We start from the raw sequence: 27829 nt of genomic DNA, 5'->3' as shown, positions 1-27829 counted from the left end.
GTATTCATTGTGCCCTTTTGTTTACATCGTAGTTAATAAACACCTGCTGTTTCACCTAATTCACTGGCCTTTCGTTCTCAGAGTATAAATCTAAAGACTGTGGAATGTTAGAATTTTAGAGGTAGAAGAGATTTTAGAAGACATCCAGTTATGTATTTGTGTTTTTTGTTTTTTTTAACCTGTTGAGAACTCATTACAGCAGAGATCATGCGTTTTGTTCGCTTGGCACTACTTTTAAATGTTTAAATTAGGATAATGGTTAAATAGCAGGAGATTTTATGCACAGTTTTGAATTTCTGGCTTCCCTTGAAAATTTTAGCTCTGGCAACGTTGAGCCTATGGGCCCACCCGGCCCCTCAGCTGGAACAGAGCAGCCACTACACCATGACATGCTTGGGTGTGCTGCACACAGCAGCTTGCTGTTCTGTCTCAAGGCCTGCTGGGCCCATATGCATCTCCTGCCTGGCCCTGGGAGGCACTTGCTATTACTGCCCAAGCTTATGCAGCTGAATCCTGCCATTTAGCTAGTGAATTTAACGGTGAGAATAATGGTCCTTGACAGCAGTCTGAAAAGTAGTCTGAGAAGTATATATGGTAATGGAGGGCTGTGGCATGGTTATGAGCACGTTCCTCTGAGTCTTTGTCACGGGTGGGCTTTGTTTTAAGCCCCAGTGTTTATCATCCTGAGTGGTCGATCAGATGTCTGTGCAGGTGCCTGAAAAACCAGGGGAAAGAATGGCAGATACATAGCCAGATTCAGTTTTGAAGAGTCATGAGAGAGTGTGGTTCGTAGGTTGCTTGAATAATATTGGTAATAAAGGACAATAGAAAGTATTGCTTTCCTGTAGAACACATAAAAATGATATTTCCATTTAGGGAGCCGATTTCATGTATTTTTAATAGTGTATCAAATTCCACCAACAACAGTTTTTATTGCCTGCAAAGTGGGGAACGCACTGGAACATCCAGTTCCTTCTCCTTTGTCCACACATCTCATTCCCCAACGTGGTCACTGAATTTAATGTTCACTTGGGACTTTAGTGACTTAAATTTACCAAGAAGTGTGTGCCCTTGAGATGGGTTCTTCGAGACTGCCGTTGCCGCTCCTGATCTAGCACAGGCCCCGGGATGATCTCTGGCACTGGAAAGCTAGCATTTCACTCAGTGCCCTGCAGGCTCGTCAGCCTCGTAACAAGTGGCCCTTCTGAAACCTCTCCTGGGGTTCAGTTCTCCGTTTGTTAATTTCTTGTGCAGTTTTCTTATTATAAGGTTCACTGTATAGCAGTCACGTCCTTCTATTGCGTTTTGTAAAGCACAGTTACATAATTCTGGTCTCTGAACTGCTACATCATGTGGTACTTAGAACCTTCATGATTAATCAAAGAAAATCTCTCCTGAACAGACCTAACTAAATAGGGGGATATGTCTACTTGCCATGAAAGCTCAGCTTCTTACAGAATTCTTTCATTTTTATTATACTAGCAGCGTGCAGCTTCTCCTCATCCATCAGTATAAGAGGAAATTACGTGTATTGTTTACAACACGAGCATTTTATTTGAGGCTGTTTGTTCCCTATGGGTGGGAATCAGATCCCTGAACATTGTAAGCATATAGCAAGGTTTTATTTTTCATATCTGAGTCTGCATGATTTTAAGGGTTAGAAATTATATGTAGTAACATTTCACTTTGAATACATTGCTCATGGTAAATATAGTATACTATTAAGACTTAGAATTTGAAATTATAAATAAAGAAAATTTAGTATCTATGAGCACTTTAAAGTCAGCTATTCAGTCATAATTATATAAATATGCAATGCCTTAATTTGAGTTTATTTGGGAGGGTGGCTGGGCTTTTTGGTGGTTAGTCGGGTAAATATTTTAATGATTGTATTCCTAATAGGGCAAAAAAGACGTGGCTCAAATTTTCAACAATATTCTCAGAAGACAAATTGGTACAAGAACTCCTACTGTTGAATACATCTGCACTCAACAGAATATTTTGTTCATGTTATTGAAAGGGTATGTACAATATAACAAAATTTATATTCTCAGTTGAAAAATAAAAAGGAAAGATGGTCTTAGGCAAAAACACGATGGTGAATGTGGGAAAGTATTCTCTCTGTAGTTCAGCCATTTCATTTTCCCATAGATCTTGAACACATTTCCCTCTTTTTTTTTTTTTTTTTTTTTTTGTTTATTTAGAGAGAGAGAGAGAGAAAAAAAAAAAATGAGCGGGGGAGGGGCAAAGAGAGGGAGAGAGAGAATCCCAAGCAGGCCCCACACTGTCAGCACAGAGCCTGACACAGGGCCTGAACCCATGAACTGTTGAGATCATGACCTGAGCCTGTATCAAGAACTGGACGCTCAACCGACTGAGCCACCCAGGTGCCCTGAACACACTTCCCTCTTAAAATTCAGCCAGTGAGTTAAATTGAGTTTGCAAATACCTATGGGAGTTTAAAGGTGGATGAATCGTGAGCCCTTAAATTCTCAGCTCCTATGCAACTGAAGAAAAAAGTCTTCTGTGGTCTTCTTTCTGTTCTCTAGATTTTAGAAGTTTATTTATATGAAATATCAGTTAAATCGTGTGCTTAAAGACATCTTTGGGCAGACATGCACACTGTGAGGCTGTGAAAGCTGCCTAGTAAATGGAGCTTGGATGCTACATAGCTTGACTCTGTTCGGTCAACAAAGAACATGCTTATGAAGTAGTGCTCTTTGCTTTGTACCTGTTTGTGTCCACTCACCAACCGACGTGGTTGGTAATTGACAGCGCATTTAACTACTGGACTAGTAAGCAGGCATTTGTGGTAGTCTGTCAGTATGAAAAAAACAAACAAACAAAAACCAGAAAAGCCTAAAAACCGAAACCTCAAAAGAAAACCAGTCCTCTTCTCCCTCATCAGTGAGCCTCCCCGATCGGCAGGGTCACCGTATTGCTTCACACAGGAGTTGTTCGCCAGCTCTGGGTCTGGTGTGTATCTGTTTGTCCCAGTGTTGGTGCTGTTCTATTAACTTGGCGGACAGGCGTTTTACTGGCACGACTGTTGGCGTGAATCAGCTTGCTCTCCTACCGCTCGCATCGTAGCTTGCCTCCCTCTGATTCACATCTCTGTGGTTTAACACTTCCCCCAAGTTCAAACTTGTTTAGACAAAGCATGAGTCAGTGCATGTGTTTGATGCCAGCATTCTGTTTCCTTCATTCTGTTTCTAAATCTCTGTTGGTTGCTTCTTCAGATGTTGCCATACAGAACTTCTGGCATCTCATTTTTTGTTGTTACCAATCCAGAGTTGTGTGTGTAAGCATGTAGTGAGTAGTTTGAAATTTTGGTGTTTTTAGAGCACCTTCCAGATGCCTTTGTGTATTTTTAAACTGAGTATTTCCTTTTCCGTAGAAAGCAGTGGTGGTTAAAAATCATAAATTAGTTGGCCTGTGTTTTCGCTTAAGAGTAGCCAAAAGAACGATAAAAACGTTGTTAAAGTAAGAATTTTAAGGTACAGTTTATCTTTAAATTATCTTTTTCTTAAAAGTTGACAGCTCTCACGTGAGTGGCTGCAGCAGAAACGTCCTCCAGGGAGGCGAGGAGAAGCCCGGGCGGTGCAGCTGGTGCCGGTGCCCGTGCCCGCCAGCGCCTGTCTCCCCGTCCCGCGTAGCCCTTAGAGTGGAAACTGCACAGAGAACTGGAGGGAATAAAATAGCCATTTCCTACCCGTCACCCAGTGCGGACGGTTGTTGACATTCTGTCGTTATTACTTCACACGCTTTGCCTCCTTTTTTCCCTCCTCACACATAAGATTCCTTCAGCGTGCGTCCCCAGTACATAGTGCACCCCAGGATTTTTTTTTTTCCCCTAGCATATTCGCCATACCATTTACAGACCTAACATTGTCTTGTACCCAGTGTTCAGATGTCCCTGATTTTCACACACAAAAATGTCACTTTTCAGTTAGTTTGTTTAAATCCAGTTCCATGCGAGGTGCACAAACTGAATTTGGTTAATATGACTCTTACACCTTTTTTTTTTTTTTTTAATGCCATTTACTTGTTGAAGCAACGGGGTCATATCTTTGTAGAAAAATCACATATTTGAATTTTACATCCCTGTGGTTTCATTTAACATGTTCCTTTGTCCTCTTTTCTCTTAAATTGGTGATCAGGTCGTTATGAACTCCAGTTGTGGGGTTTTTAAAAATATACTTGGTGTGTTTCAATCCATCACAGTCACGATGTCCAAATTTTTATATCCAAATTGCGTCATCTTGGGCCATCGGGAAGCTCCTTCAGATTGGCTCTTGTGTCCTTTTGGCAGGACCCCATCAGTCTTTGATAGCTTCCTTGCTTTCTGGCACAAGACGTCCCGTGCTGATTTTGTACAGATTCCCGCCTCAGACCTGGAAACAGCCATTTCTTCAAGGAGCCTTGTGAGCTACCTTTTAAGGTTTTTGTACTTCACTTAACGAGTCTAGACTCCTCTCCTGCAGTGTGACCACTGTGTAGGCCGTAAGTGCTTTGACGTTAGCCATCCGGCGGAGTCACTGTGCGTTTCAACATAGGCTTGTCGCTAGTGTTAGGCTGCATCTGGAGGCAGCAGTTTTTTCCCCCGGTGACTTAAATGTGAATGTGCTCTCCACTCTGGTGCTAACAGGTTGTACAGCATAACTGTTTGCCTTGTACTCGATAGTTTATGGCTTAGTCATTTAAGACAAGCTTGAAAAACCACTCAAAACCTGCCCAACTTGTTGTACCAAACTGTCTTACTGTTGTCTTTCCGGTCTCCTGCTTGTTAAATTCAGATCAGCGAAGGTGAATTGTTTGACCAGCCACTTTGTGGGCAGACACTGTAGTCACCCAAGCGCCAGTCAGCCTGCTAGAAGCTGTGCCATAAGTGATCCAAAGGAGTCATTTCTTGAGGCTCTGTGATGAACCTGTGTGTAACAGAAGGATAACACTGCAGATAACGATTAGGACTGTGGGATAACAGGGGATGCGGTGTGGGTTTAGTCAATAAGGCAAGGGTTGGTGGAAGAGGTGAGACTAAGGATTGAAGTTCCAGAGGGTTTAGAATTCTAGTAGAAAAAAGGAGAGTGGGTCCAGGGACAGGAATGAACATGGTGATTGGCAGCAATAGGGAGATAACTGGAGTGCTTGATGGCAGAATGGGCGGTGACGTTTTCCTGAAGGAGCGGCTCTCATGAGCCTGGACGTTTAAGCCCGGAAGTTTGTCTTTATTTGATGGGCAGGAGAAATCATTTTGAACTCCTCAACTGGAAATGCTCTTGATCTACTTGTGTGCTGGGTAAATTCGTTAAGACAGAGCTTAAGCAAAGATGCTGGTTAGGGAGCACTTAACCTTTCTCTAGGTGTGGGTTAATGCAGCCGTGGGAATGGATGAAAGGAAATGAAACTAAAATGTTTCAAAGAAGTCTTCCCGAGGACCAGTGGTGGCTCTAAAGATGGAAGCGTTGAGAAGAGACGAAGGCGGGAGGTTTGAACTGTTCTGTCCAGTGCAGTTCTTCCAAGCTGCAGGCGGTCATTTCATTTTGCGTTAACTTAACACGTAAAATTCAGTCCCTCGGTCAAACTAGCCAGATTTGGAGTGCTCAGTAGCCACGTGTGGCTAGTAGTAACTGCAGCTCTAGGACGCTTCCGTTATCGGACGAGGAGGTTCTGCAAGACCTTAGACCCGGTTTCTGAAACCACATCACGGTGCCAGAAAACAGAAATGAGGAAGCAGGGGAGGGCGGCTGTTCTGTGGAGGGAGAAGAGATTCGAATTTTGAGATGTAGTGCTGCGGTAGACCTTTCACTGAAAGTGTCCAGTGGCAACAGAAAATGCCTGACTAGGGTCCAGGAGCAGACCTGAGCAGGGATTTAGGAGTCACGGGGGGGCGGGGGGGGGGCATGCCCCACCACCAGCAGGCTGGCGGCACCGGAGGGATGCCCTCGGCCAGGCAAGAAAGAGGAACAGTCCGAGGGGTGGAAAGGAGAACTGAGAGAGCTTTTTCTTTCCTTTTCCAAAGACAGAGATGCAGAGGTCAGCACCATTGGGACGCTAAGTAGTGGAATTTATGTCATGAGAGAAGTCTGTTTCGGCCAGGAGGAGGTCCTTGCTAGTTGGATGTGGGGAAATGCAACGAGCGCGGGAGGGTAGAGGGGACGCTGCGTGGGAAGGACACGTGGCCAGCACGTGCAGCCCGAGAGGCAGTGGGGGGGTTGGGGGCGGTGGGGCTGAGAGGAAAACGGGGCTCCTTCCTGACAGAGGGGAGACGCAGCCATGGGTGCCGAACAGATGCCAGGGCGTCCCCAGTACCCACTGCGAAGTCCCGCAGGGCCTCCTCGACAAGCGCTCTGTGACCGCAGGGTCAGGCCTTCGGCTTCGTAGGCTTGGCATTGCCAAGAGCCTTGGAGGCGCTGTTTTGAGTATTGACTTGAAACAACGAAGTAAAAATGCTGCATATTTGATAGACCTATGTAGATACTCTGAGTTTGGGAAACGATTTTGTTTGTTTCCTGTTGTGTTTTTTTAATTCAGCTTTTGGGTTTTCTGAAGTCTTGACGGCACCCCACGTAAAACGAATTCGTTTGGGGGTGTGACCCCGAATACTTCTCCTCAGATCTTTTAGCTTCAATAAGGAATGTTTATTTATGTGATCACTCCCATGCCTTTTATTTTTCTTTGGGTTGAAGCAGTTGTTGCCAGCTAGGTGTGTGTGTGTATGTGTGCGTGTGTGCACACACGTGCGTGCGCACACCCTCTGGGGTAAACCCACTTGAGCTCACCACACCTGCTGTGACAGAGATGCCTCTTGTAACCCACTCTGGTCACTTAATTAAGACACATCTCAACTTCCTGTTCTAAAAATGTGAACGGTTAGTGATAGGGGTTTTGAAACAGCAATCACGGTTGGTTTGTTGTTGTTTTTTTTCGTTTTGCAGGTATGAATCTCCAGAAATAGCTCTAAATTGTGGGATAATGTTAAGAGAATGCATCAGACATGAACCACTTGCAAAAATCATTCTGTGGTCAGAACAATTCTATGACTTCTTCAGATATGTCGAAATGTCAACGTTTGACATAGCTTCAGATGCATTTGCCACATTCAAGGTAACATAAAAACTGTAGAATTCTAAATATACTTGTGAGATTAACCAGTTTGCTGTTCTTTCCTAAACGTCTAACCTCTGAGTCTATACCCGTCTGCCCTCTAGCGGCAAGAGAGAAGATCTGCGTTCTGTGTGTATGTATGACTTAGGTGTGTGCAGTAGAGTCACAGCTTCGACAGGGTGGGAGGGTTAGACTGCAAACTCTGTATGGTCACAAGTACACTTTTCTGTGAACATACTCATCAGCCGTGGTATGTTGATACACAGTGTGTGGGACAAACGAGTTTTTCTCCTGTGTTGGAACGTACTGTCGCAGTTGCTTTGGTTAAACACCAAGCCGTTGTCTTCTGTTCAGGGCCATGCTAATTTGGGGTATGCGTGTCTTGAAATATTAGAAGCACAACCAGGGCAGAAGTTTCCACACTGTGGACAGGCCCTGGGGAACAACGGACTTAGCTCTCCGTCCCATGTTCATGCCAAAGCTTATTTATTGAACGCTCGGGGCAAGGGGAGCAGAATTGCCTGCCCTGTTCACGTTTTTATGTGGCCTCCCTTCCCAGGACACCCTATCGCCCTGTTCTATATTTGTATAAATTAAACGCACCTAGGATTCAATAGCACTGTACAACATGCAGATTTTTGTTTTGAATTGCAAGGTTCTGTGCTGTTTACGGTAAATAAAGCAGTAATATTTGTTAGTGTTCCTCACAATGAAAGTACGCCTTCATATGTTACATTCCCTTATATAAAATGTCTGACCTCATAGGTGACTATTTAGAACCTCTGCTTTAATCAGGATTTAACATACTAACCTGCAGACAGCTATGCTCAGGAACCATGGACACTCTTAGGGTGAGAAGTAGCCACTTCCTCGTGAGGGTCAGTTTTATGAGGGTAAAGAGCCCTTGAGATAATGAGCATCCGCCTTGGTCTCTAGGTAAAATATGTCCCTCACAGTGAATGAACACCCTTAAAACAGGATGAAAACCTGAGGACCTGGCCATTAGGGTTTCACCTGGAATGAGAATAAGGTAATAGCGTGAGAAGTACCCGAGGATTTATTTTCCTGAAACTATTAAAGAGGATGTCAGAAGCCTTAGGTAAGATCTCAGATATTTATATGTCAATTTATAAAGCAGAATGAAATGAATTCGAGATTATAACATAAAGTGACAAATCTGATGTCTTTGTGTCACTGCATTTTGGGGCTAGGACTCATAATCAGGATATATTGGTGGAAGGGGATGCTCCATTGAAAAGCAGCAGGCCTGTTATGAAGGGAGGTGTGGTAATACCACCTGTTGGGAAGAGATCCTGTGTAGAAAGCAAGCCATGAGCTGCAAGCGGCCACTCTGGGAGAGGTGGGGGTGGGGTGGGAAGGAGAGGAGTGGGGGGGGGGGGGGCACAGTCGTACCTCCCGGCCCAGCGGAGTGCTCGATGCCATGCGCCTGGCGCAGGTGGCACGGCTGGCTGACGGGAAGGGAGACGTGTTAACACTGTGCCAGAAATGTGATTCACAGAATCTGACAGTCTCGATTGGCCTTGCTGATAATTTCATTATCAGCCCTCAGTTAGGGCTGCTTCTTTGAATTCCATTCTCCCCAAGGAGAAAATGGTGGTGATGGAATCACTGTGGGTAAATCAACCCTGTCAGCTCATGTTAAGCCAGAGAGGAAAAGACTGGGCAGAGCCAGGCAGGTAGTGTCTCCCTGAAGAAGGGAAGCTTTCAAAGATGGTTCAGGATTCGAAGGATGGACTCTGCAAGAGACCGTGTTTGTTGGGAAGCTGGCTTGGCTTCTGTATCTCAGCCACTCCTGATTACATAGAAAGGGCAGCACTCCCTAAAGAGGCCCCTGAACAGAGAGCTGCCCAAGACAAAATCAAGCAGAGCCCAGACCAAGACGACATGTGAGAGAGAGAGGCACGGGACCTATCAGAACACACCTTCCCTCCCCATCCTTCCGAGAGGGAACCTGGTCAGAGCGGTGAGAGTCTGATAGCCTCACGCCAAAGGTGCTTAGGGGGAGGAAGAACTCTCCTGTCCTGGTTTGCTGGCGTCCTTTTTGAGAGAATATTTGCATAACGGAAAAGGAGGGTAGATCCGGGGCTCGCACTCTCCTTGAAGAATGTGACCAGACCCGTCTCCCCAGAAACTGCACTGTGCACAAAAAAATTTGAAGAAATGCAGCTCATCCATAAACTTGAATTTACAAATCTGTGGAATGGGTGCTGGGTCTCAAAAGGAAATTAAAACTACCCCCTCTGAATTAAAACTAACAAGATCCGTAGCTTGAATGAAAGTGTACTAAGATAGTAACTCAGTGGCCAAATATTGTTCGTGATTTCTTTTTTGAGGACTTGAGACGGGAGGGGCATCAGAAGGCCAACAAATATATTTCCAATTTTTCCAGAGTAAAAGAAGGTAGATTCCCCAGAGAGGCTGGTGGAGCTTGGAGCTTGATGTTTTACCTGTGTAAGGTTCTAGAAAGTGTTTCTAAAGAGATGATATCTGAGCATTTTGGAAAGGAAACCGTGTACCCACAGCCAGCATGGATTCACGAAGAGTAAGTTCAGTCATATTAATCTCATAGTTGCCAGTAGATGAGGGTACTCAGAGTGTGGCTGCCTGGGTTCGGTTCCCGGCCCTGCTGCGGATTTAATCTCAAGCTCTTCATCTGTTAAAATGGAGGTAAGAATACTAGTATGTCAGGGCACACACTATGTGTGGAGCAAACAGCAGCTATTAGAATTACTCCTTTATAACTATGAGGATATACTGGATGTTAAATAATTGTACAGATCTGTTTCGATGGAATCAATGAAAAGACAGGAGCTAGGTAGAATTTCAGTGTAGTGATTTACATCTAACTAAAGGTCATATGCATAAGGTGCTGCAAAATGGATTGCCATCACCCTGGAGAGAAATTTCTAGTGGATTTCCAGTGGGCTTTGTCTCAGTCCAGCTGAACATTTTTATTAATGACTTAGATAAAATGTGACAAGACCTACAACTTCTCAAATGTATAGGTGAGAGCTACAAAGGGAAAGACAGCAGACCGCGGTAATCCTAAAATAAGGCTTCAGAATGATCCAGAGAGGCCAGAATGGAACAGAACAAACTGACGTCTTCCACTTGAAGACCCAACTCTATAAATAAGGGATGTGGGAATAAGGCATAATAATATAGTCAATACTAAATATAATAATTGCTAAGTATAACAATTACTAAAGTGCAGGCAATTCCATACCCTACTCAACCAACTCTCTGGGGGAGGTATTTTTACTATCTCCTTTACAGAGAAGGAAACTGAAGCCTAGAAGTATTGGGTGAGGTCAGGCAAAAAATGGGAGGCCAGAATTTGAACCCAGGCAGTCTGCCTACAGAGCCCACTCTGAGTACACAGAATTCTGAATACGTGCAGTAAAAATTAAACAGTATGATGATGCTGCCCCAGAGCTACATGTGACCATGTAGTGTGTGACCTAAGGAGCTGTTGACGGTCTGGCCCCACTATGAGCCATTAAGGTAACAGCACATAAATGTGTTCCGTTCCAGGCGCTACACTGTAAGAGGCACATAGACAAATAGATGGCTTTCAGAAGACAGTAGATGGTGAGGGGGACTCAGATCCTGTCTTTCGAGGAGTGGTTAAAGGAAGTTGGACGTATTTAGCCTGGAGAAGAGAAGACTCGGTAGGGACTTGCCGTGAGAGCACTTCATGTATGTGGAGTTGGGGTCCTATAGAAAGTGGGTTGAACCTATTTCTGTCGGCTCTGACAGTTTCTGGAAATAACCTGGGGACAGGTTTGACTCTAGCACAGGGAGAACTTTCTGTTAAGAGCTCCAAAAGTGAACCACACACATTTGGTAGAGTTGAGTCTCTCGTCCTGGTACATGGTCAAGCATCAAGGAAGAAATTGGGCCAAACAACTTGCCAGGGCTCTGTGAAATCGAGCCCCGGGGTCAACAGCATTTCTTCAGGGATCCCAGGACTGTCCTTGCAACATGCTGTTTGAGTCCCAGACCCACTTTTAGGAATCTTTCTAAATTCAGTGTACCCAGAAGTTGGTGCTCAGTCTGCTGGGCTCAGGAGATGGCCCCTGTCTGCCAGTGCTACCAGGGCCTTGGATGTACTGGAATTTAGGGAGGTGGGAAATTAGATCCTGCTTCTCCTCCCCACTGCTAGCCGACCCAGCAGTTCGTGGTCTGGGACCATGTGGCACGCTGGAAATTTTGCAGCTCACTGACCACTGACTGCATGACCTTTCCCCCTCATCTTCTCTTCTGTCGGTTTCTGTCCCCGACCCTGGGGGAGCCCTCCAAAGCACGTGGCTCCAGCTCCTAGGGTGAGATTCCTTCTCATCGCTCAGTAGGTAGAGGCTCTGCCCAAGTCCCCACCTCCTCTCTTCCCAGCTTGGAATCAGCCTTTTTCTCTGTGCTGGCTCTCGGCAGTTCTTCTCTCCTACCAGTGTTTCACTCTCCTCTCCAGGCCCTGGTGTGGCCCTCTTAACAAGGGGCTTTCGTCCTGCTGTGCATTGGGGTCCGTCTTCTATGTTAGCCATCTCAGAGCGCCCCTTCGGTCTCTCCTACTCCAAGGCCATTGAGATTTGGTTCCTACATTGGCAGTGGTTTCCTGAGATTCCTGGTCTCTTTAAACCAGATGATAATGAAGAAAATCTTTCCTAGTTGGGGAAACGTTGGAGGTCCCCTTTTCGTGTGTGGCCCAGCTGCGAGGCTCTTGTTCCTACTTGAGATCTATCCTTCAGAGTAGTTTTCTTACTCAAAACTTCACTAAAAATGTATGCACAACGTGTCTAGGAATTTTGCTTTCTAGAGCAATATCTTCTACCTTCCTGTTTCTGAAATTCAACCGTAGTTGAGAGCCATTGTCTCTAAGATCCCCTCCTTTGGCATTCTCTTCTGTCAGATTATGGCAGAGCAGTGAACACCAAGTTCTTTTCTCTGTACTTCCTTCTAGTGGTCTCCAGAATGATTTAGCCACAAAAAAAGTAGAAATGACACAGTCTTATATGGATCCTGACACACTAATCCCTTAATCCGTTTACTCATTTGTTCATTCGGCTCATTCCACGAGTCTGCCTACCCTGTGTCAGGCACTGTTCTTTAGGTGCTGGGGTTCAACAGTGAACCAGACAAACCCCTGCCCTTGAGGTTCCTACACCGGGGGGACCACCATAAGCAGATCGCAGTAGCTATAGAAGGAGGAGGTGCCTTTAATAAGCATGCCTCATATATTGCCCTCAAGTTCTCATGTCCCTGTCTCCCTAATAGCTGACCCTGTGGGCCAGTACACTAATGTAAATTCTCCTCTCCCCGCCCCCGTCTCCTCCCCCATACTGGGAAGCTTCATGGCATTTCTCTTCCAGCTTCTTGAGGATGCTCAAACTCCAGGTTTTCTAATTTTGTCTATTGAGTCCCCAAGGGGGATTTGGAAAAAATGGCCCAAGAAAGGCATACGATGCGTACCCTATCCAGCAGTTTGAACACCGGTAAATCTTTGGGGTGGAGTTAGAAACCTTCTTAAAAGCATGCTTTAAGGATTGCTTGATGTGATGTTTTCCCAAACCTGTTTCCTGATTTTGTTGGTTCATTCATTTGTGTATTAAATATCACACTCTTCTATGTGCTGGGCACTGCATCGGTGCTGGGGGTTCAAAGATTCGTAAAAATAGACATGAACGTGGTATTTATAAAACTTATAGTCTAGCATTGGAGATGGCAGTCATGTAATCTCACAGACGTAAAGACAACTTTGTCCATGCTGGTGAACAGTCTGGAAGCTATGGCAGTGATGTGGGGGCGAGATCCGAAGGTGATCAGTAGGTCAGCAGGCCAAGGGGAAAGCCTGTGTGAGGAAGGCCTTTTGGGAAGGGCAGTAACAAAGTACATGACAGAAGAGCTCCCTGTAGGGTCTCTCGAGACCTGCCAGCTCCCCCCCCACAAGGGAACCAGAGCTATAGCATTTTCCACGTGCATTTGGCCATGGGACGTTTCCTCGAACGTTTCTCAGGACCGATCTTACACTTGGACATACCTCAGGAAACAATGGTTCGTTGTGACCTGGGCCACTCAAACACAAACAGCTAAGAGAACAAGGAAAGTTGGTTCGGAGAAAGGGGATTATTGGCACTAACCTCTCCAGTAGGCCGCTCTAAAGGAATTTTATTCCATAATTCACCAAATATTGACCATTTATGCTGTCCTGAGTTCCCATTCTCTTTCCCACATGGTGAGACCCAGGCTAGTCATTGCTAACTTTTAGGTCCTTAAAGGCAGGGACCACATCTTTTTGTCTTTGGAGCCCCAGCACCTAGAACTTTACCTGGCACATAGTATATGTTTTCTGAATGAATGATCCTGGAGTTGTTTTCTGGGAAAGCCACGTGGTGAGGAATGCAGCTGTACTCCAGGTCACTCTGATGTTTGATCCTACACTTTGGCAGCCTTGTGCTTACTTAGGAGCTAATGTTTATAACACAATGGGGCTTTTTTAAAACAGTCTGTCTCCGGCAGCTCTTTCTGCCCACGGGTCCTGTCCCTGTGCTTTAATAAAATCACCTTTTTGCATCCAAAAAAAAAAAGACTTCATTAGATATGAAACTAAATATAACAGAAGTTAGGAGGAAGAAAATGGAACCTCCAGTACTTTTTCTAATGAAAGAAATTCCCTCTTTCTCCTCCAGAAGCAGTATTCTCTTTGATACTTTACCACAATCATTTACTTTTCTTTCACTTTATTGCCATGTTCCCTTTCTTTGAATTTGTATTTCTCTTGCCTTATGTGTTTGTTTTTAAATTTTTCCTTCTAAGAGCTGTAGACCCGTGACCAATCGTCACCATCACAATCACAGTTGCCAGTTATTAATGATTTTATTTGTTCTTCCGTAGAATCCACATTTTCAGTACAACTCATGTGCAAATGTTTTTAAGTATAGTGAGTTTAACAACAGTTTTTATCAGGTAAAATGGCGTGGCATGTTTTAGGATTCTCTTTCTAAAAGAACTTAAATGCAGAACCGCTGTAAAATAGTGTATTTTCTTTCTCTAGGATTTACTTACAAGACATAAATTGCTCAGTGCAGAATTTTTGGAACAGCATTATGATAAAGTAAGTATATGAAATTCTACTTTAAAATTGTAAGTTTTGTACCAGAAATGAAAGATTGAAATTAGATTGTATCCCGGATACTTATTTTGCATATGTAATGGTTTTAGACGGTGCTGTGATCATTTCTCTACTGAACTAAGGTATTGACTGTTACTTGGTCAGAAGCAGAATTTTTATCTTTTGATTGACACGCTACCCTTCTTTTCTTGCTTTAGGGGAGGAAGTAAAAGCCCTTTGCTGCCAAAGGACAGTATACATTTTTTTTTAATATGAAATTTATTGTCAAATTGGTTTCCATACAACACCCAGTGCTCATCCCAACAGGTGCCCTCCTCAATGCCCGTCACCCACCCTCCCCGCATCTCCCACCCCCCATCGACCCTCAGTTAATACATTTAAGATAAAAAGAAAATTATTATCAAACTTGAAGTTTCCCTTCCTTTCCATCGGCTGCCCACACTGCTGCCACCTCCGGGAGAGAGAGGGGGGCGGCAGCTGCGAGGGCGAGCAGAGCACTTGCCTCGGGAAGCCCTGCTCCTGCCGCTGGCTCCTCGGGGCCATGGCCGAGGCCATTACCCCGGGGATTCAGAAGTCCGTCCTCTTTGTAAAGTGAGGACACTGGACTAGCCCAGCAGTTTGAGTTGATGTCCGACATCCTGAGCGACATAAACAATTTTGAGTGCCCTTGGCCCGCACAGCAGCCTTCAGGTCCCAGGGTCAGGTGCTCGCCCCCACCTCGCACCAGCTCTGCCCCCGCCGTGCCCAGGGGCGCATCCTTAGGCCGGACCCGCCTGACTTACACGCTGCCCACGGCCCGACGATGGGTGTTCTTGGAGAAGTCAGGATAATAACAGTCCGCTTGAAATTCCCGTCTGACCCGCGAGATTTGGCGTGGGTTTTCATTCTTCACTTGTCGTTTGAATTTTTGAAATCTTAGGCACTGCTGATACTTCGTTGTTCACTTTACTCTTCAACTAAATTTCAGTTGTAAGGTTCTCAGAGGCAGAATCTACGCTTTCGAACTGTGTGTTCACCTCTCCCTCCCACTCGGTAGCATGCAGTGCTGAGTGCATCCCGGTCCCTCGGAGGCAGTCTCAGGAGGGGCTTAAACGTTGCCGGTCAGGTTTTTTTGATTTTCCACCGGGATGTGGTGTGTGTCTTTGTGCGTTGGTTTCAGACGGCAGCACAGTCACCTCACGGGTGCCTTTCTGCAGCAATTAGAAGTGTGGGCTTCGGGCACCAGCCCCACCTTGTGCTGCCAGACCTTGGGCGGCTGCCTTCGTTCACCCTCTGCCTTCAGGATCTTCAGCCCTAAAAGAAGGCTCGTGATCGCACCTAAGCGTTGTGGCGGGTTGTTGTGAGGATTAAGTAAGAATGTGTGTCGAGTGCCTGAGGGCACTGCCGGAACTCAGTGAGCGTCAGTAAACGTCAGCTCAGTCGGATTGTTTGTGCTACGACATGGCCTCAAAGATTCGAAAGAATCCGACATACCAGTATCTTAGTTTAAAGCCTACCAAAGATACAAACCAATTTCCAAGAAATTTAACTTCAGGCATTGACGTCAGTTTGCTAGTAATTAATATTACTACAATTATTAACCTTCAGCCAGGTTATCAATAGATGACATTGGTCAACAAAATTTCAGGAATATTTATGTGAGGCAACTAACAGAAATGTGTAGATAATACAGTCGGATCTGAGGGAGGGAGAAGGAAAGTGAGGAGGCAGGTAATTTAAATTAAACCGGGAGGATTGCTTTTACACAAAATTACAAAATCACACGATCTCAAATCCTGTACACTTCGGCCCTGAGCTTTCTCATAACCGAAAGCACTCAGGGGAACAAAATCAACCGAAAGATGACAACATCTGTAAAACAAAACACATTCTCCCAGGGGCGTTCTCAGGGGGATCTGATCGCGGTGGCCTGTAGCGGATACAGCCCTCGAGGTGAGGTGACAGAAGTGCAGTTCCCTGAGAGCAGCTCCTCGAGGAGTCCCTGCTCTGCATCACAGCTGAGTGGCTGAGCAGGACCCCTCATGAAGCATAGGCCCCGTGTTAGCAACTGTGGCCTTGGACCCTGTGTCCCTCCTGTCCATTTCCTACCTCCTGCTTTGATCGGCTGCCACGCCTCACCATGCCAGTGACACCGTGCTTGTTAGTGAGCAGCACTGTGTAAATCTGGTGGACATGTGTCACTTCCTAAGTGTGTCACGTTGTGCATTCTCCAGCCTTCACTCATGCTGTGTCCTTCCCATTTTATCTCCTCCCCTTTTCTAAATGAAATCCCTGCTATTATTCAAGATTGAGCCCAAGTCCCACCTTTTCTAGGACACCTACCTATTTGAGAGTGTTGAATTTCTCCTCTTGTCTGGTTTTAATTATTTTCTCCTCTTGCCTGATGCATTGAAAGAATAGGTGACTTTCTCTTTGTCTATATGCTTTGGACTCACTGAACTATAAAAAAAAAAATAGGAAATCTTCTAACCTAAAACCAAGAAATGAGACCAGACTCCACCTTGAGCAGACAGCTGGAGGGTAGGAGTTCTGTTTTATGCATGTGGAGTTTGGATGACAGAGGAGGACCAGGTTCCAGCTGTGTGGGCCTGGCCGGCACTGGGCGGGACTCGGTCCCAGGAGCCCCCCTCCTGGAGGTAATCCTCGGGGCGGGGGCCTGAGGGTCTCTGAGCGCCACTGAGGAAGGCTGTGTGAGACAGATGGGCAGTGGTTGGCCTTCGTGGTGTTAGAAGTTTGTGCTCAAGCTTTTTAAGGTCCTCTGCCAGTCTTTGAGAAAATAATTCCTGATACATGTTTTCTTGTCTTTTAGTTCTTCAGTGAATATGAGAAGTTACTTCATTCGGAAAACTATGTGACAAAAAGACAGTCACTCAAGGTATGGCTGATTATTTTATGTATTTTACTTCTCTTCACCCTGCGCGTGAAATTTGTGTTTGGGGAATGGGAGATATGCTGGTGTGGGTCTTAGACCTTTGAGAGGAAAATGCATTTGCCCTTGGTCAGGATTTTTGTGGAAACGACGTCCAGCTGTGGTCGGCACAGGGCACCTGCCCACCTGCTTGTAAGTGGAGAAATCAGCATAGAATATGCAGAATTTTGAAGAGGTCTCTACCTCTTAGCAATGCAGTATTTTAGATCTGGAAGCCTGTTTTTGAAACTTAGACTCATCCCAACTAGATGAAGTCTTGGTAGCTGTTGTGCTTCCGGGATGACGCAGGCTGTTGCATGAGGAGGGGGCGGGGCGGCCATGAGCAGTGAAACCTTCAACCGCAGGCAGGTTTGGCCGCTTTGTATCAGGCCAGGACATGCATACTCCCATTTGAAATTTAAATTCAAGGGGCGCCTGGCCTGGGTGGCCTAGTAAGTGCCGGCTCTTGATTTCAGTTCAGGTCATGATCTCACGGTTCGTGAGCTTGAGCCCTGTGTTGGCCTGGTCCCTGCGCTGACAGCACGGAGCCTGCTCGGGCAAACTCTCTCTCTCCCTTTCTCTCTGCTCCTCCCCTGCTCATGCACACGCGTACACTTTCTCTCTCTCTCTCTCTCTCTCTCTCTCTCTCTCTCTCTCTAAATGTATAAACTTAAAAAAAAAAAGTTAAAACTCAGGAACAGGGACTGGCAAACTAGGGCTCATGAGCCAAATCCAGCCCAGTGCCTGTTTTTGTAAATAAAGGTTTATTGGCACATAGATACATTCATTTACTTCTATATCATATAAGACTGCTTTAGAGTATAACAGCAGATTTGAATGGTGGCCACAGAGACTCTATGGGCCTGCCAAGTCTGAAACACTGACTGTCTCTGGTCCATTACGGAAAGTTTGCTGACCTCTGCTCTAGAAGATTCTCATTGCAGTTAACAAAAGCATACCCCTCACTCTGTCAGTAAGTGGTGCTGACAGGAACTGTAGGTACAGCTCACAAAGGATTGGGGGTGGAAGGCGCAATCCTAACTCAACCTGTACTTTTTGCTGGGTCCACTTCAAATTCTGTTCTGCTCCGAGTCGTTCCTCTCAGAGGTGTCCAAATTCATTTTGATCGGGACTCCATTCCTGCTTGCCCTCCTGCCAGAGGGAGAGCACTCTTCAAGACCTTGCCTTTCTCTGGGGATTGACTAAAGGACCTCAGGAGCCTCTTTTAGACTTTGTATCCTTTGACTAGAACACTCTCTACCACCCAAATGTCCAAAAGAATCCTTTCCATCTGGCCAGATACTTCCTTCTTTTCTCTTAAGACTAACTCCTACAGTTGGGGACCAGTAATAGACACAGCTTGGAAATATATCACGGCCGAAATGGCCCTTCAGGCTGGGGTGCTTTCTGCTCATTGCCGCTGTTGGGGCCTCGCCACCCAGCCCATCCTGTCATCTCTCCAGGTGCGCTGGCTGGGCGACGGCCGCCGGTAAGGCCAGTCCTTTCATCCTCAGGGGTGGGTGTGGAAATTCTGGCAGCTGTTTCAGGAATTTGTCTTCCCTGTACATCAGTGTACTATAATGTCATATATACTTGTAATATTTATAGTATAATGTAGGCTCCCCTGTGATTCTCAACACAGTAAAGTGACCTCTTCATATCTGAGGGCCAGGATGCCCTGTCTCCCCAGCAGTCACACAGGGATGAGCAGCTGGATGGAGCCAGTGTCTTCCAAGGCCAAGGAGGCCAGGCAGGACTACCTAGGATAGTAGCTTCCAGGGCCAATACCTCTCACGAGAGGGGGAGGAAGGTAGTGCGTCCGCAAATCAAATTCTGAATCTTGGGGTTGCTTTGATAAGGAGAAGGGCATTCAAGACCTTCTGGCCACTTTGGAATTGCCAACCTGAAAAGGACGGTTAAGACCGCTTGTGTGCGAGCCCTCGGTCACGGACATGGGGCCGGTCCCCAGCTCCCGCGGCTCTGTGACACCTCAGGACGCATGCAGCAATTGTGAGAACCAGTGGTACTTTAAACATGGATTTTTACTTGTGCTCTTTTTTTCCAGCTACACAGGCATTAAGTATTCCTATATTTATTTTACCAGCAAATGTGTATTCCCTGTGCAAGACCTCCAACTTTTTTGTTTAGGTCTCAAGAAATTTAAAGAATTACCAGTTATCCTCCTCCAGATAACCAAGTGAGCCATGCTTGGTATTTCTTTGGTTTCTGTGATAGAAAATGAACACCAGGAAAGCTGTACCCCTTCACATGCTTAATAGTAACTTTTGAGTCTTTGTAAGAGTAAATACTTGTTGCTTCTTACCTTGAAAGTTGTATATTTTGGGTTTGTGGGTTTTTTTTTTTAAAGTTTATTTTGAGAGAGTGCATGTGCGCTCACGCATGCTGGGGAAGAGCAGAGAGACGGGGTGGGGGGGGGGGGGGGGAGAATCTCAAGCAGGCTCTGAGTTGTCAGCGCAGAGCCAGACGCAGGGCTCGAACTGATGAACCGTGAGATCACGTCCTGAGCTGAAATCAAGAGTCGGACACTCAGCCGACTGAGCCACCAGGTGCCCTGATAGTTGTACATTTTGTGATTCAGATTGATGTGAAACCTGAGCTGGAGCTTTTGAATTCTTTCTAGAATTTCATTATAAATCCTAAGTAGAATAGATTTGTTCTCCTGCACATCAGGTTATTTTTTATTTAATATTACATATTACTTATCTAGAGATAGTTGTCTGGAAATTTTCAACTATCTAGGACACAGTCAAGAATCCAGAAAGGAATTAACCAGAGCAATTAATCCAGGGCAGAATAACTCTACTCATGCATTTTCCTCCCCTTAGAGCTCAGTCCATGTCTCTATGTAGACTCCAGTCCCACGGGCCTTGCACATATTCGTGCTTTTATTTCCCACTATGCATGTATCTCAGGAGGTATAGGTACTGTCATCCACTCCCACTGTGGATGATGAAACTGGGGCACCAGGAAATTAATGTGCTCAAGGTTGCATAGCTTACAGGCAGTGGGGAGCCAGGATTCAAGCCCAGGTGGGCTGATGCAGGGGCCCAGCTTCTGCCTCTGCCTCTGCCCCTGCCTCTGCCCCTGCCCCTGCCCCTGCCCCTGCCCCTGCCCCTGCCCCAGCCCCAAGGACTGCAACTCTACTCCTCCTCCACGGCGGGCATGCTAGACCTCACCTAGAAGCTGACTCACTGACATGAGGAGGTGACTACTGGTTTCAGACGAAGACAGCTAGAGCGAGCAGGGACGGTTGGAAAATCAAGCACCGATGTGGTATATAATGACTCTAGAACTCAGTAAGCCCTGGAGACACAGACATTTTTTTAGCTTAATGTCATTAGTGATGATGAATCATTAAGAAAAAACTAGAGTATCTTCAGGATAGTTTGCTAAAGAAAGAATGAACAGAGAAATACTCATAAACTTTCCTGAATCAGGTATGATAAAAGCATAACTTTGGCGAGTTCAAGGGTAAGTGTGTGGAAACCTTTGGCCCTGAAACACTCTTTCCTGGGAAATCCAAGTAAATAAAATAATTTTAATTAATTACACTAAGATTTGTAGTTAAGTCAAACTTAAAGAATTATCAATAACCTATCTTCTAGCCATTTTCTTTGATAGTTTTTTGTTTCCGTTTTTGTTTTTTAATGAGACAACAGGAATGCTTATGTGAAAAGTAGGCTGTGACAGTTTCAGATTCTGGGCCAAATGTGCGCTGGCACATGTCAAGACCAGGGAGCGGTGTTGGACTCCGCATAGGTTAAGCCCCCAGAAGAACGGTGTACGTGGTCGGGTGGCAGGTGGTGGGCTCTCGGTAGCTTGTAGGTCGTAATTCGGTTCCACTCATCGGTCTTTTGAGTGCCTACTGTTCTGGGCTTAACAGTGATGATTATAAAGTGAATTATTTTTTTAAACTTTGGATTTACTTGAAATCTCGATGATAATGTAAGAGTAATTGTTTAAATGTCTTCTCAGCTTCTGGGTGAACTACTGTTAGACAGACACAACTTCACAATTATGACAAAATACATCAGTAAACCAGAGAACCTCAAGTTGATGATGAATCTCCTCCGAGACAAGAGTCGTAACATCCAGTTTGAGGCCTTCCACGTGTTTAAGGTACAGCATGGGAGCCACAGGCAGGATTTCCTTCTCCAGTTGTTCATCTCACTTCATTTACCACTAGCTGTGGTTTTACTAGCTTCGTGTTGGTCATCTGAGCTCCTATTTGTGTAGCACAACATTTGACAAAAACAGACCCAGAAAGGTACACCATCTGCACTGGGGGACAAGGGGAGAATCATTCATTTCTGATGTAGACTACTACTAATCACAAAGTAAAGCATTTTTTAGTGCATTTTTTAATGCTTTTCCGGGAGGTTTTAGTACTTGGAATCCATTCTGACTTTCCTTGCCCAGAAATAATTTCTGCCCATTTTATTCTAAAATCAGTCTATATTTTAATACCAAGCTGCAGAATTTCAGAGCATGAATGAATCTGTCAGTCCTTTTCTGTGCTGAAACATGTAATTCTCCACCTCCCCCCCCCCCCCCCACTTGTAAAATGCAGTCTTCCAAAACAAAATCCTCTGAACCATGACTTGACCACAGGCCCCGGGGAAGCATCGGGCGTGTGCCACGCGTGCCCTGCTGGCTGTGGGTGGACATCTGGGTCTCATCCCTTCCTGCGACTGATGCTGCTTTCTCTCCGTGCAGGTGTTCGTAGCCAATCCTAACAAGACGCAGCCCATCCTAGACATCCTCCTCAAGAACCAGACCAAACTCATAGAGTTCCTCAGCAAGTTTCAGAATGACAGGACCGAGGACGAACAATTTAACGATGAGAAGACCTATTTAGTTAAACAGATCAGGGATTTGAAGAGACCAGCTCAGCAAGAAGCCTAATTTCCAATCAACACCTAAAATAGTAAATCCAGATTCAGCGTTTGCTGTTAGCTATTCAGCATCAGGCACTCTTCTCGGTTCATGAGGAACATTACTGCTAACCTGCTGTTAAGTGAACGGTTTTTCATTTTACCTTTTTTGTTTTTTTTTAGTCCAAGTTGGAGAACGTAGCTGCTGCTTTCTTGCCCACTAGAGCACACGTGGACTTTTTCTTGATCTGTGTGTCGCTTCAGAATTCGAGGACTCTGTTTGCTGTGAGAGTTCTGAACGTGGCTGGCTAGGCTCCTGCAGGCAGATGTGTAGATGACGGTGTGGTTTAGGGAAGAAGGGGGTTGGTGTTTTCAGATTCAACCTGCGTGCTTGCTTTGATCTCTGTTAAAGATCTGAGCGTGGGTTCGTGGTGAGGTTGTACGCCTTCGCTGAAGGAAGATCGAGCAGAGCTGTGTTTGAGATCAGAGGGGAGCTGTATCCAAGGTAGGAGCTTTTGGGGTGGATAAAGTTGGCATGCGAATGAATCGATAGCAACTTTTCAAAGGCGTGAAGCTTCATAAGGTCATGAGGAAAATGTATATATGCTTTTCACAGCTTTCTAGAATTTTTTGACATTTGATTTTCTTGAGACTTGTAAACCTGGATATGTTGAAGGGTATTTGTTAATTTTACTTTTTGGAAGGTATTTTAAACCAGTAGAGCTAACAGTGACACCTTGCGTTTCATTTCAACAATGCTTACAGGTTTCTTTTGTATATAATTCTTAGAATGCTCCTTTCTTTTAAATGATTTAATTTGTACAGCAGAGGAATGTTACTGTATTAGTATGTAACTATTACCTAATATTGAGTTTTTGCAAAAAAAAAAAAAAAAAATGAATGCTCATATGTAATTGAAAGACTTCCGATCACATGAAAATGCTGATTTAACTTTTAAGTATCACAGCATTAAAAGACAAAATGGAAACCAATCCTTTGTATTCAGCTATCTACTGGGGTGCCGTTCGGTAGGCCTGGCGCTCAGCCAGCCACGCTTCCCTGCGCAGTATCGGCCTTATTCATTTCATTGAGTCATGAGCTCGCCAGACATGAATGATGCTGATTATGCTAAGTTCATGCTGATTCTTCGTGGGGTTGGGGGGGAACCTCTGTAGAGCACCTTTTCTTTCTTAGAGTAAGTAATCCAGTACAATAGTTGTGAAACTGAATAATTAAAACTTTGGCTTCTCTTAGGAAAAGAAGAGCCCCTAGTCATAGGTGTCCTATGGGGAAACTTATTTTGTTTTAATGTCCTGTTCTTTAATGCTGCAAATTATCAGTATTTATAAAGTAACTGATTTTGCACCACTTTGTTACTGTGACCACGGCAGAACGTCTCCTAGAACATATCTATGTCAAGTTCTTAGAATGGTATCTGTTCATCTTAGTGATACGAAGATCACAACTAACAACTTAACAAATCAGAGTTTGCCAGTTTGAATTCAGCATGGCTGTAGCTGATTAAGAAATTTATATAATTACTCTTTGCTAGCCTCTCTTACTAATTGAATTATTTATCAGCCAGCAACATGAGACTCCCAGTTGATGTTTTAAGCATCGGCAGGTTTTCAGACCTCCTGGGAATACCGGCGAGGAAAATAGCTCCAGAAGATATAAATGTGTTTTATCCTATCTCAGTCAAAAGGCAGTCTGCATTATAATTGCTTTTCCTGAGGCTGTCTTTTCCAAAATCTGTGTAAAATAAGTCACGTTTTTCTACTGGAAGTCGGGAAAGCGATCCAAACTCCCGGAAATGAAAAATACCCAAGATACTTAGGAAGGGAACGGGGGACTCGACCGTGAGGAAACGTTCTGGGTCTCGCGGTCCAGTGCTTGGTGTCTGGATTTGGTGCGAAAACATCAGTTACACCGAGTGGCAGAAAAGTTTCCCCGCCAAGCTGGCTCTTAGAACTTGAAACAACAAAACAGCTTCCACTTGGGCGGTGGCACCTGCACTTGTGTGTGGGACACAGCGAGGGTGCAGCACGTCCCGGAGATCGGCGATGTGCCACCATTGCGTTGGGAGCCGGGGATAGTTAAGACCCGTTCTGTTTTTGTTTTCTAACAACAATGTGAAAACCTTCAAAGGTGAAAAGTTACGATCATTTAATATATTCATATCACCAAAACTATTATACTGGAAGTGGTTTCTTTTTGTGTTACAAAGGTTTAATTTTACATGAGTCAGGTACAGTTACTCAATGTGATTTTTAACCCTTAAAAAAAAAAAAAAAGGCGGAGATGTATACAGTTGTTAACAGTGCCCTGAAAGCATTTCCTTTCTCCTGAGGAAACGTAAATTTCTTATCAGAATATCTGGCTGGCCCTGTAATTTAAATTAAAAATAAAATTTTGGAGAAACAGCGCTGTCCGTTTTTATGGTGTCTTCCAGAGAGTTGCACTTGTGTCTCTGTGAACAGCCCCGTCAGGAGACACCCCGGCCCACATTTTGTCACAAGCTAACGGGAAACAGCTAACACACATGCCTTTCTAAGTCCTTTTTCCTATTCAGGGTTTGATTTTGGGTGTCTGGTGCGACTTTCCCTTAAAAGTTACACGACTTTTGGAGTGTTATGCGACCGGGCTCCCAGCTCCCTCGCCCTGCCTTTCACGTGCACGATATTACTCCTTGTTTGATCGCTTTTTTAGACCCTAGCGTTTGGGGAGCGGACCCTTTGCCCATGGCTCTGTGACCCTTTATTATTAACGTTCGAGGGTAAAACTGTACATTCGGCAGAAGGATTAGAAGTTCCAAGGGTGAGATCACAGTGAGGGCGAGAGAGCCCTCTGTCCCCGGGCCGCCTGTGCTGTGGGGTGCACAGCCCTGTCCCCGCTTTTTAATTTAACCCTTGTCTGTAAATGGGATCGCCGCTCTCTGGGGCCGTGGCCTGGGACGTGTCCTTGCCACAACCCCGCATCCGAACACATCTTATTCGTTGCCTATTTCTTCCAGGTAGTTCGGTCCCTCGTCTCCAGAGATGACACGGCCCCGTGAGGTCACACCTTGTGACTTGGCCCTTTGATCAGACAGGAAGTGGCCACGCTGAGGGCTGGACTTGTGCGTTAGCTCACATTCTACTTCCCACCGGTCACCTGTCGGTGTCACTTCCCCGCACCAAGAAAAAGCGAGTCTCGGGCTGCTCGGGGGTCAACGTGTAGCCCTTACCCTGCCCTCCTTATTTATATATATTATTTGTAAGGGCCAAAGAAGATCATGACTCTCCAAGCTCTGTGAGGGCTCAGTGCCCGATGGCTTTTTCTGCCATTCCGAGGTCATGAATGAGTGATCCCCTGAGAATTTGCCAGAAATGCCCCCAGACACACTGCCCTTCAGCTACCGCTCGGTTTACAAGGAGCGTTCTTCCTCCCCGGCCCTTTGCGGCCTTCCCGCCACTTTCAGAGCTTCGTGCCCTCTCTCCGGCCGTTTTGTTTCTGGAAGGTGTGAGGGACGAGGCCAGACACCCCACACACTACAATCTCAAAGGCCTGTGCGCTGGATCCCAGGAACTAACCCCACAGGGAAGCCTCCCTCAGGAGCCGTCTGAACACCTCTCCACGCTGACGGTCAGCGCCCGCCCGCCTGACCGCTTGTGGTCAGCCTGCGATCCTCCTCGGGGTCTAGAACCCAAGACACGGTCAGTAGGGACAAAGGCCTTCACCGCCTGTCGTGGAGACTCGTCCCTGCCCCGGTTCACGCCGACCGAAGAGGTGGTGATCTTCGCACAAAGCTGTGTCCCCTCACGAGTGGCGTGACGCCTCCGCACGGCGTCTGTTCACAGCGACCGCCGCGGCCCCGCTGGTGTGTGGTTGCCCGCGTGATGGTCCGGTGGGAGCCGACGACCTCGGGCCCCGAGGGCTAGTGCTGGGCTCGTCCCCGGGGACCTGGGGCTCCCAGTACAGGGACAGCCAGGTTTCTAGGGAGGAGGTCGTGTCCTCTATAACTTGTGCAGTACTTTTTTCTAGGTAGCCCTTCCGGAAGACAGCCACTAGAGATTTAGGGGGAAGATTTCAACTTTTCAGCATTCTCTACCAGACGAACTTCAGCTCCTCAGGACTCCTGATTTGTTCCTCGGTAACAAATTTTTATCACCTACGTACTTGGTGATCTGTGGAAATAACACGGTCCTGTTCTGTTCTTCAGCACCTGGGTCTTCGGTTCCGTGGAGATGAAGCGGGGGCAGCGGACAAGGCTGTAGGGGGAGCCACGGGGCCAGCCCAGGGGAAGCTTCCAGACGAGGCCGCGCCCCAGCCGGTTTCCTCTCCTTCCTCCCTGGTGAGCTGCCCCACACACCCCCTTCCATGCTTGAGAGAGATTGACATCTCCCCACCTGACGGTGTCACCTGTGTGGAGAAGGGATGAGGGTCCCCTCGTCCCGGCCCCACTCCTAACCCAAATAGTACCTTCTCGTGCTCCGTTGACTCTGCGAGGGGTCCTCTCCCCGGCCCTCGGGCAGCCCCGCCGTGGACCTCTCCCCGTGGGGAATGAGGCGGGCGGGGTAGGGTCGAGTGCCAACCCTCAACACATGAACACACAGAGGACCGAGCGGGGCCCCGAGCCTCCCCGTAGCACCCGCTTCTGCCCTCTAGAAGCTACTTACCCTGGGCCAGGGCACCAGAAGGGTGGCAGTTAAGAGTCCCTGGAAGCAGCCCTCGCCCCAGCGTCCTCAGCCGTCAGCTGGGATGGGCGGGGGGAGGGGGGGGCTTCCCAGCAGGGCGGAGCCCCAAAACCACCATGTTAGTGGTGTAATGACATACCCTGTATCCGATCTTTTCCCTCCCCTGGCTCCCGTCCCACTCTGTACAGGGGCTTGCTGGGATCAAGTTCCGAATAAATGACCAGTGTTCGAACCCTTGTCCCGGGCTCTGCTGCTGGGGAAACCCAGACTAAGGCACACTCTGTTCCTTTTCCTAACCCTGAGGCATGAGCAGCCACGCCTGTGGTCAGCCGCTTCATGGGTGGGGCCCCTCTTAGAAGAGCAGGACGTGGAACAACCAAGCTGTGCCGCCCGCCCTTCAGGTCACACGCTTCCCGTCCCTCTCGCCTCCATATTCAGGAGGCGCCGTGGCCACAGCGTGTGTGGCAAAGCCGGACACCAGGTACCTGTGGCCCCAGACAGGCCGCAGACCTGGGCCTCCCGTCGGTGCCCCGGGGCCCCCCCAAGCCCCGTCAGCCGACGCCCCTGCCCCCAGACACTTCTCTTTCCAAAGCAGCTGGACAGGCCCTGCCACTGCTCCGAAATTGTTCTTCCTGGTCATCAAAAATACTAGCAGAACTGGAAAGAAGACTCCCGGTTCCCTCATGCTCTACCTCCTTCCAGAAAAGACTTTTTTGAAAAGTGTAGTACGCATAACCTTACGAAATGGCTGCGCCATTGGGAACTGGGGCCAGAGTTGGCAGACGTCCGGGTCTAGGCTAGAACTGGCCAAGGGGTCAGGGGTCCTGCCTTGGCCCCCAGCCAGAGGGGCTCCCTGCCTTGCTGGGCCTCCTCAGCTGTCCCTCAACCACTCAACTTTTCATTTCTCCAAGTATCCATTGGGTGACAGTAGAGTTCTTTGTTTCCAGCTACAGCCGAGGCTGGGGACGGGGCATTCCTAGAGCGTACCAGACTCGGAGACCCGGAGAGCTGGAGACCCCGAGACCCCGTGGCATTGAGAGCCCACCTGTCCCAGCTTCCCACGTGCCGTCTTGAGCAAAAAAGAGAGGCCAGTCAA

The 27829-nt window shown here is 46.6% G+C and overlaps 1 protein-coding gene across 3 annotated transcripts in view; it reads left to right on the top strand.

Annotated features, from left to right (window-relative positions):
* The window catches only part of CAB39 (calcium binding protein 39), an 87497-nt gene extending 63014 nt beyond the window's left edge, over positions 1–24483 (top strand). For all 3 annotated transcript variants that reach the window (XM_049614711.1, XM_049614712.1, XM_049614713.1), the window contains exons 4-9: positions 1903–2021; positions 6939–7107; positions 14177–14236; positions 17064–17129; positions 21159–21302; positions 21900–24483. In XM_049614711.1, coding sequence (XP_049470668.1) covers positions 1903–2021; positions 6939–7107; positions 14177–14236; positions 17064–17129; positions 21159–21302; positions 21900–22088 — 747 coding nt within the window. In that variant the 3' untranslated portion in view covers positions 22089–24483. The remainder of the gene's footprint in view (positions 1–1902; positions 2022–6938; positions 7108–14176; positions 14237–17063; positions 17130–21158; positions 21303–21899) is intronic.
* The last annotated feature ends 3346 nt before the right edge of the window (positions 24484–27829 follow it).

This window comes from Panthera uncia (assembly GCF_023721935.1).
Source record: "Panthera uncia isolate 11264 chromosome C1 unlocalized genomic scaffold, Puncia_PCG_1.0 HiC_scaffold_3, whole genome shotgun sequence".
Classification (NCBI taxonomy): Eukaryota; Metazoa; Chordata; class Mammalia; order Carnivora; family Felidae; genus Panthera; species Panthera uncia.
Note: the sequence above shows the minus strand (reverse complement) of the source record. Positions and strands in the feature narration are given on the sequence as shown.